This window comes from Callionymus lyra, chromosome 17, assembly GCF_982586985.1.
Source record: "Callionymus lyra chromosome 17, fCalLyr1.hap1.1, whole genome shotgun sequence".
Classification (NCBI taxonomy): domain Eukaryota; kingdom Metazoa; phylum Chordata; class Actinopteri; order Syngnathiformes; family Callionymidae; genus Callionymus; species Callionymus lyra.
In genome coordinates, this window is record NC_141834.1 from 23,826,522 (window position 1) to 23,836,251 (window position 9,730).

A 9,730-nucleotide genomic window follows, 5' to 3' on the forward strand; every position below is an offset into this window, starting at 1 on the left:
GTTGACACAGTTTATGTTGACATTGTTTATGTTGACACAGTTTATGTTGACACTGTTTATGTTGACATTGTTTATGTTGACATTGTTTATGTTGACACAGTTTATGTTGACACTGTTTATGTTGACATTGTTTATGTTGACACAGTTTATGTTGACATTGTTTATGTTGACATTGTTTATGTTGACACTGTTTATGTTGACATTGTTTATGTTGACATTGTTTATGTTGACATTGTTTATGTTGACACAGTTTATGTTGACACTGTTTATGTTGACACAGTTTATGTTGACATTGTTTATGTTGACATTGTTTATGTTGACACTGTTTATGTTGACACAGTTTATGTTGACATTGTTTATGTTGACATTGTTTATGTTGACACAGTTTATGTTGACATTGTTTATGTTGACATTGTTTATGTTGACACTGTTTATGTTGACATTGTTTATGTTGACATTGTTTATGTTGACACTGTTTAAGTTGACATTGTTTATGTTGACATTGTTTATGTTGACATTGTTTATGTTGAAATTATTTATGTTGACATTGTTTATGTTGAAATTATTTTTGTTGACATGTTTTATGTTGACATTGTTTATGTTGACACTGTTTAAGTTGACATTGTTTATGTTGACATTGTTTAAGTTGACATTGTTTATGTTGACACAGTTTATGTTGACACTGTTTATGTTGACATTGTTTATGTTGACATTGTTTATGTTGACATTGTTTAAGTTGACATTGTTTATGTTGACATTGTTTATGTTGATATTGTTTATGTTGAAATTATTTATGTTGACATGTTTTATGTTGACGTTGTTTTTGTAGCACCTTCAACAAACGTTGATGTTTATTATTCATTATGTTCTTCAGCCTCTGAAGGTTCCTGCTGCTGTAAACGATCCATAAATAGAACCTTCATGACTCGACAGAAACTCGTGACACACTTTCAAGGTTGAACTGTTGGACAAACCAATGGTTTCAACACAAACACAGAGTCTGATTCTATTGTCTGGTTCTTTGTCTGCCGGGACATCTGTGATGCATGAGCCTCATGGTGGGGGAAGTGCTGAGCATCTGTCACATGGATCCACATCACTGTGAGTCACAGAGGACGCTGAGCATCTCCTTCAGCTGCTCCTCCCTGCGATGATGTAATGTCAGGGAGACTGGAGCAGGTCTGCTGGTCTGGATCCTCCCCGCCTCAGTCCCAGCAGCACGAGGTGAGAGGGCTTTTATCTGAGGGGGGTTAGGTGGTCCTGATGAGGCGGATCCGCTCATCCTCATCCCGTCAGGACGCAGGTTGATCTCGGGTCAGAGACTATGATCCACTTCCTGTCTTGTCCTCCTCAGCTGGTCCAGACCTGTTGTCGTCGAGCATGAGCCTCCATCATGAACCCGGACAATAGCAGCAGGAAGCAGGCTCGCTCCTCCTCCCCGGCCGGGCCCAAGGACGCCAAGGCTAAAGGTAGCAACCCGTCCAAAGCCGTCCCGTCCAAGCCTTCAGGAGGAGGCAGCAGCAGCAGGAGCAGCAGGAGCAGCAGGAGCAGCAGGAGCAGCAGGTCCCCCGCGGGCCGGGAGCGGCCTGCAGGAGCCCGCGGCCCCGCCGCTGTCCAGGGCTGCGGTGCTGAAAGCCCGGACCGAGCCGCCGACTGCCTCGCCACAGATGCCTCGTCTACCTCCAGAACCGAGGCGAGCCGCGTGGTCTCGGACCAGCCGTGCGCGTCCAAGTCCCCGAAGCTGAGGAGCAAGAGCGCGCGCGCGGCGGAGGTGAAGAAGAGCCTGAAGAGCTCGCTGGGCTGCGGACCAGGCTTCTGGAAGGAGGGCTGCCTGCAGTCCGAGCTCATCCAGTTCCACCTCAACAAGAGTCTGGGCAAGAAAGGCGCGAAGATGAAGTCCGCGTCTCCACCTGCGTCTGAGCCCGAGCTCTCACCTGAGCCGCCGGACTGTCCTCTCCCGGCACCCGTAGCTGACGAGACGCTGCAGGAGGAGATCGAGAAGCTGGAGGACGAGAACGAGGACCTGAAGGTTCGTCCGTTTTGTTCGGAATGTCCCCCAAAATACACGTTTAATACACGTTTAATACACGTTTAATACACGTTTAATACACGTTTAATACACGTTTAATACACCTGTTGAGTTTCTGTCCTGTTGCTATGCTAACTGTTAGCAACAGATTGATTAGCATCGAAATAACCATTACTTACAGTTTCTGTATCAAAATGTTACAAAACAAAGTCCTCAATTATAAAAAATACTTCTACTGAAAATAAAATACCAACAACTTGACATTTGAAGTTAACTTTTATAATAGTTAAATAGCTTTTGAGTCAGTTTAGATTATTTTGCTGAATGCTAATAATGCTAGCATTTAGCATCTCCTCTTTAAGACTATGGACCTGAAAATATAAAGCAACAGCAACAAATTCAACATAAACCTTTTATCACTTATAATTTAGAGTCTAAACTATTGAAATATAGAAGGAGAAAGTGGTAAATTCTTGTAGCCAACCTCCCTGTATTAGCATCGCTAACAACACAAAGAAACAGAAAATAAATGGTTCCAAATATATACAGTAAATATATATATATATACTGTATAAAAAAGAGTAAACATTAGAAAGGAAACAGGTCATACAAGTTAATCAGATCATATATCTTTGTATATTTACTACTATTATGACATTTCTCTTCATGTCATGTTGCTAAAGCTAATTGTTATCAACAGATGCACCTGGATTAGCAATGGTTTGATTTTGGTCGAAAATTTTACGAAACAAAGATTCCAAGTATAAAACTACTGTAAATTATACAAAAAGAACTTTACACGGTATGTGAAAGTACATTTTTCTAACTGTTAATTAGCTTTTGAGTCAACAGTTTTGCTCATTGCTAATAATGCTAGCAGTTAGCAACCAACTCCTCTTGAAGACTATACTATACTATACTATACTATACTATACTATACTATACTATACTATACTATACTATGCTAACTCAGCTGCTGAAAATAAACACCAACAACATCAACTCAACATAAACCCTATAATAGTTTGTTTTTAAAGCCAAAATACAGAATAAAGAAGGATAAAGTGGAAGATTCTTTCAACTAATCTTTCCAGATTAGCATCACTAACAGCACAAGAAAACACAACATTGAAAAATGGAAACATGTCAAACTAGTTCATCAGGATCGTTGTTTGTGTTTTTTATACATAAGACTCTCACAATACTTTTCTTCTCTGTCATGTTGCTAAAGCTAAGTGTTCCTCCACGGATGTTAAATCCTGCTGATCATAAACATTTATCTGAACAGATTGAGATCGAGGAGATGCGAGCAGAGATGGACGAGATGCGCGACACCTTCTACGAGGAGGACGCGTGTCAGCTGCAGGACATGCGTCGAGAGCTGGAGCGAGCAAACAAGAACTGCCGCATCCTCCAGTACCGACTGAAGAAGGCGGAGAGGAAACGTCTGAGGTTCGCCGAGAGCGGACAGGTGGACGAGGAGGTTCTCCGGTGTCTGGAGCAGGACCTGAAGGTGAGTGTGATGAAGATGATTCATGTGTCGTTTGAACCAACGTTTCTCTCGGCGTCTCTCAGGTGGCCAAGGACGTGTCGGTGCGTCTGCACCACGAGCTGGAGAGCGTGGAGGAGAAGAGGACCAAGACTGAGGAGGAGAACGAGAAGTTAAGGCAGCAGCTGATCGAGGTGGAGGTCACGAAGCAAGCTCTGCAGAACGAGTTGGAGAAGGCCAAAGAGGTGAGGAGCTTCTCTCGATGTATGGCAGTATATTTGTAAAGCAGTGAAAGATTCCATTTAAGACAGTGGTTCTTAACCTGGGTTCGATCGAACCCTAGGGGTTCGGCCAGTCGGTCTCAGGGGTTCAGAGCCTCCGCGGCGGAGGTTCAGACGCACCCGTTATTAAATGGTTATTAAACCAAATGATCGTATAAATGTGTGACGACACACTTGGTCATCACTGGCTGCAGATGATCATGTTTCACTGTTTGTTCAATCCGTGCTGCAGTGAATTTAGTGCTCAGTAGTCAAAGTGCAACAGTCGTGGTAGTACTAGTGTGAATACTTTGTTCATACTTTAATCCATACTAACTATGTTGGGAAAAAGAAGAAAGTGATTGAATATGAACGACATGGATTCACATGTATCTCTGATGGGAGTGACAACTATCTGCATGATTTGCAACAACAGGTGGAGCAACTCTAGTGTCGCACCTGCAAAACTAAAGGAACACTTTAGACGTGAATACAGAAACATATCATATACATCTATGTCTTAAATTACATTTTATTTTATTTTTCACTAAAGAGGGGTTCAGTGAATGCGCATATGAAACTGGTGGGGTTCGGTCCCTCCAACAAGGTTAAGAACCACTGATTTAAGATTTGAAAATGTTGAAACTTTGAATTTTGTTATTGAAATGTTGTTGTTTTTTAGTTGAATCAATCAATCAATTGTTTTTTTATTTTTTGAATTCAATCATTTCTATAATGATTTGAATTGATATTAATATATATATTTTCAAAATGACTTCATTATATTTACACATACAAATGTCAATCATTTAGATTCAAAGGTATAATAGAGTCACCAGACAATACTAAAAGAACACAGAGCGACTTGATCGTCCGAGTGTCGTATGATTGGCTGAAAGTTTGATCCAGTAGCTAAAAAAATATTGAATTTTAAAAATGCATAGTTTTTGTATATATTAGAATTTTTAAATGCTGTTATTAAATAAAACCCTTTCAATATATAAATTATTGAATTAAATGATTCCAAAAAGCAAAAGATTTACTTAAAAAAACAACCAAAAAGATTTATACTTTGAAAAACTTCCATAAAGATGTGTCATCCGGGGTCGTCTTATAATTACAAAATATGAATAAATTAATTGTATCTGAAAATTTCTGCAGCTCTCTCTGAAGAGAAAAGGAACTAAAGATGGACAGAAGGTGGAGAGAAAGATCCCACAGACCCCCACAGCGGTGAGTCAGTCATAAAAGTGTTTTTGTAATATTCATCAAGACGGTCATGTGACAGGAGGAGAACGAAGACCTGAAGTGTCAGCTGGCCTTCATCAAAGAAGAAGCACTGCTGATGAGGAAGAAGATGGCCAAGATCGATAAAGAGAAGGACCGGCTGGAGCAGGAGCTGCAGAAGTACCGCTCTTTCTACGGAGACGTGGACAGTCCGCTGCCTAAGGGGGAGGCCGGGGGTCCCCCGACCACCCGTGAGTCTGAGCTGAAGCTGCGTCTCAGGCTGGTGGAGGAGGAGGCCAACATTCTGGGCCGGAAGATCGTGGAGCTGGAGGTGGAGAACAGAGGGCTGAAGGCGGAGCTGGACGACATGAGGGAGGACAAGTGAGTCAGCAGCTTCAGTCTTCAATCTTTAACTTTTTATTATTCAATAAAAAGTTGCTACAATCGAGAAAAAACAAACATTTCAATTATTTTTGCTTCAACTGTCTGGAATGTTAACAAAGGAGACTCAGGTGCAGAAGACAGAGCAACAATGTTTTCAGTCTTTTTTCTTCTCAGTTCAATCAACATACGACAATACTAATGTATGACCACAAGATGGCGACAGATTCATATCTCAATAAATCCAAATAACCCAAAGAAGTAAGTCCAGAAACGGAAGGCTGGCCAGAAACACAAACTACTAAAACAAAAGAACAAAGAGATTCTCACTGATCAAAACAAAACAAACACTAATGCCAGTAACTAAAGCGCTGACAGAAAGGGGCTGGAAAAGTCCAAAGAGTTCAAGAAATCAGGAATGTAACAGAAGAATGAATGAGGGAGTGAGAAAAGTCATACCAGGCTGTAGTACGAGCTGACGCCGGTTCCCAGTGCATCTGATGTACATCGTTAAGTAGTTAATAATTAAGTAAGGAAGACAAAAGTGTTCTATCCATAATAAAGCCCAAACACAAAAAGAAAGAAAACAACTTCAATTAAAAATAGAAATTAAAACACACTAAAATGCTTTGTAACTTTCTTTATTGAAGCAACTTTTTAATTTTTTATTGAAAACACGTTTTGATTGAACTTTCATTTCATTTGATTTGCAAACATTCTCTTGATTTAACTTTTTAATTAAAGCAGCTTTTTTTGTATTGAAGCAGCATCTCGTTTGATTGAAGCCACTTTTCTATTAAGCATCTCGTTTGATTGAAGCCACTTTTCTATTAAGCATCTCGTTTGATTGAAGCCACTTTTCTATTAAGAATCTCGTTTGATTGAAGCCACTTTTCTATTAAGAATCTCGTTTGATTGAAGCCACTTTTCTATTAAGAATCTCGTTTGATTGAAGCCACTTTTCTATTAAGCATCTCGTTTGATTGAAGCCACTTTTCTATTAAGCATCTCGTTTGATTGAAGCCACTTTTCTATTAAGCATCTCGTTTGATTGAAGCCACTTTCTCCACTGAATCTCAAACAACTCTACCTTCTCCGCAGCATGGCGGCCGCAGGGGTGGACGGCTCGGGCTCTGGGGGTCAACAGTGCAGGGAACAGGGCGAGGCTCTGTCGGAGCTCAGGCAGCAGCTCCAGCTGGTGGAGGACGAGGCCGAACTTCTCCGCAGGAATTTGGCTGATGAGGAAGAAGAGAACAAGAAGGTGAATCTATGGTGGTCTGTGGTCCACAGTACTGTACTGTCCCCGTGAGGTCAAGCCTTAGAAAACACTGAAGTACCCATAAAAACACTGAAGTACCCATAAAAACACTGAAGTACCCATAAAAACACTGAGACAGCACATACTCAAGTCACATGACTTTATAAAAACACAAACTAAAATTGAAGTAATGACAATGTTAGGATCCATACAACAGCTAACTCAGTAGCATTGTACGCTAACTTATTGTTTATTAGGTCAAGTTTTGCTAACAGGGTACGAAGAGTGAATCTTTTTCATCATTAAATAAAAAAATAAAAAATTCTTTAATCCCAAAAAACCTTTAAAGAAAAAAGAAAATCACCCCAAAAATGATAAGACAAAAAAAAAAGTTGGTTCTACCATCAGATAAAGTCACAAATCCTTCAAAAGCTTACAGTATCCAGGTGGACCTCCAGAACACAAGATAAACGTATAATCAAGATGTATTTATAAAACCGTTCATTAACTCTTGTGTAAGAGATTTAAAAGTATGTTCTAAAAGTATATCATATGTTTTTCTGAATGAGTTTAATTTATTTTAATGAAATAATAAACCGTTTTTCTGTCATTGGTCTCGTCAGGTGACGAACGAGCTCAACAAACTCAAGTACAAAGCTGGGTCTCATGAAGCAGGATCCAGACATGGTGTGTATGGTGTCCTCGTGTGTTGTCGTGTCATCAGGTCTCACACTTGTGTGTCCAGGATCATCAGATCCGGCCAAGTTCGAGGCCGTCCAGGAGGAGCTGAAGGCTGCTCGTCTGCAGATCAACGAGCTGAGCGGGAAGGTGATGCAGCTGCAGTACGAGAACCGAGTGCTGCTCTCCAACATGCAGCGCTACGACCTGGCCTCGCACCTGGGCATCCGAGCCAGCCCTCGAGACAGCGACGCCGACAGCGACCGCGACGATGACGCCCCGTCGGGCGCCGCCGCCTCCCCTCGCCTCCTGCCGCCCCACCGCAAGAGAGAGGGTCCCGTCGGGGGCGAGAGCGACTCGGACGAGGTGAGGAACATGCGCTGCCTCACGCCGACCCGAGCGCTCTACTCGCCCGTCGACAGCCGTTTTTTAGCCAGAAGCCTGAAGGACCGGCAGCACCTGATGGACGTCCGCATGGAGGCGGAGCGACTGGGCCGGACCATCGACAGGCTCATCGCTGACACCAGCACCATCATCGCCGAGGCTCGCGTCTACGTCAGCAACGCAGACATGTTCGCGCGTCTGGAGGAGGACGAAGAAGGTGGCAGGTGATTATGACATCATCATCCTGCGCCTCAACACTAATCATTAAGTAACACATTTGTGTGACAGTTCTCACTTTGAATGTTGTTCCACAGGTGTGTCAGCATCATCTGGGATGAATGGATGTAATATTTCAGTTGTTGAAACTGTATTGTTTTATTGTTGTTTTAATCATTTAATTAATATTTTTAAATAATTGGGTTGAATCTATATTCTCTAATTATATTTGGTTGGATTTCTATTATTTTAATAAATCAAAATTACATTTTTCTTTAGAAATAGAAAATGTTTCTTCATCCCCAGAAGGGAAACACACTTTTACAACAGCAGCACAATTGAAAATAATGTGCAAGGAAAGAAAGAAATAATAAAAGAGATAATAAAATAAAATAAAACGATCTTAAAAATATACAAATTATTTACAATATTAGAAAATTAACACTATTAACAAAATAAAATAGAATAACATAGAATAAAATAAAATAAAATAAAATAAAATAAAATAAAATAAAATAAAATAAAATAAAATAAAATAAAATAAAATAAAATAAAATAAAATAAAATAAAATAAAAACACACGAGAAGAAAAACACACTACAGATTAACATCAGGATATTTAAAGTAGAGAGTTAAATATCCTGACACATTTACAAATGTTTACAAATATAGTTTGAAATTTAATAATTAAGAAATACATTTTATAATTTCAACATATCATTTATTAACTTTTAAATTCTATATACAAATGTTGGTATAATAGTATCATCTTACCAGACTAATCCAATCGAGCCCTGAGCCAGTGACAATATTTCTTTATAAATGTAGTTGTTGATTTTTTTAATTATTGGAATAAGAACATAAAACTCTATGTGTAAAAGAAAAATATTTCATTTTGAAAATAGTATTTCTTAAATTAATTTGAATGAATTAAAAACAAAAATTGAACCTTTATGTTCAGAAATGATTGAATTCAGTTTCAACATTTTAAATGTTGAATGAATTTAAAAGTGATGACATGAGGCTCATGATGATCCTCCTGATGTGACGCAGGATCCGAGAGCACGAGGTCTTGTATCGCATCAACGCTCAGATGAAAGCCTTCAGGAAGGAGCTGCAGAGCTTCATCGACCGCCTGGACGTCCCCAAGCAGGAGGAGAAACAGGAAGAAGAACCTTTATCAGTGAGACTTAAAAACCTCATCTAAGAACACATCAATATTCAGCTCAAGTTTCCTCCTCTCTCTTCCAGATGTTCCAGCCTATCATCCTCCTCATCCTCATCCTGGTTCTGTTCTCCTCGCTCTCTTACACGACCGTTTTTAAGTTGGTATTTCTGTTCACCCTCTTTTTCGTTCTGTGAGCCTCCGTCCCCGTCATCCTCATCGTGTCTCTTATTATTTTAACATTCGCATCATTATTTCTGTTTGTCAAGCTACGCAAGGTCACTCAAGGTCACTCAAGGTCACTCAAGGTCACTCAAGGTCACTCAAGGTCACTCAAGGTCACTCAAGCTACAGGACGTTGTTATTTTTCACCACTCATCCAGTGGGAGGAGCCAAACTTTGACGGACAGCTGGACGTGAAAAGAGTTAGAGGTGAGTTGATCTTATTACGTTTAGCAAGGAGAGTCCAACTCATTCGCTCTCAGAAATGAAAAATATATATATTTAGACCTTTAAAGTATATACTTTGTTGAGTATTGTTTTGATTGTCAAAGCGCTTTGTGACCCTGGTCTGGAAAAGCACTATACAAATAACAATTACTTACTTACTTACTTACTTAAAAGCATCAAAATGATCATTAAA

The 9,730-nt window shown here is 40.0% G+C and overlaps 1 protein-coding gene across 2 annotated transcripts; it reads left to right on the top strand.

Moving 5' to 3' along the window:
- The first annotated feature begins 1,138 nt into the window (after positions 1-1,138).
- mtcl3 (MTCL family member 3) lies at positions 1,139-9,518 on the top strand. Of its 2 annotated transcripts, XM_087812261.1 has the most exons (12): positions 1,139-1,224; positions 1,355-2,029; positions 3,318-3,542; positions 3,605-3,763; positions 4,940-5,011; positions 5,067-5,386; positions 6,488-6,647; positions 7,268-7,331; positions 7,390-7,930; positions 8,976-9,105; positions 9,174-9,247; positions 9,357-9,518. In XM_087812261.1, exons 2-12 carry the CDS (start codon positions 1,394-1,396, stop codon positions 9,505-9,507), a joined length of 2,532 nt encoding a protein of 843 aa, XP_087668387.1. In that variant the 5' UTR covers positions 1,139-1,224; positions 1,355-1,393; the 3' UTR covers positions 9,508-9,518. The 2 variants fall into 2 exon arrangements, with proteins under 2 accessions (XP_087668387.1, XP_087668386.1); XM_087812260.1 differs by lacking the exon at positions 1,139-1,224 and having other exon boundaries at positions 1,264-2,029.
- Positions 9,519-9,730: the final 212 nt, after the last annotated feature.

Coding starts and splice junctions, on each gene's coding strand:
- mtcl3 (XM_087812261.1), top strand. CDS start 1,394: ATGAACCCGGACAATAGCAGCAGGAAGCAGGCTCGCTCCTCCTCCCCG. Junction 7,332..7,389: donor TGAAGCAGGATCCAGACATG/GTGTGTATGGTG, acceptor TTGTGTGTCCAG/GATCATCAGATCCGGCCAAG. Junction 9,248..9,356: donor TCTTACACGACCGTTTTTAA/GTTGGTATTTCT, acceptor CTGTTTGTCAAG/CTACGCAAGGTCACTCAAGG.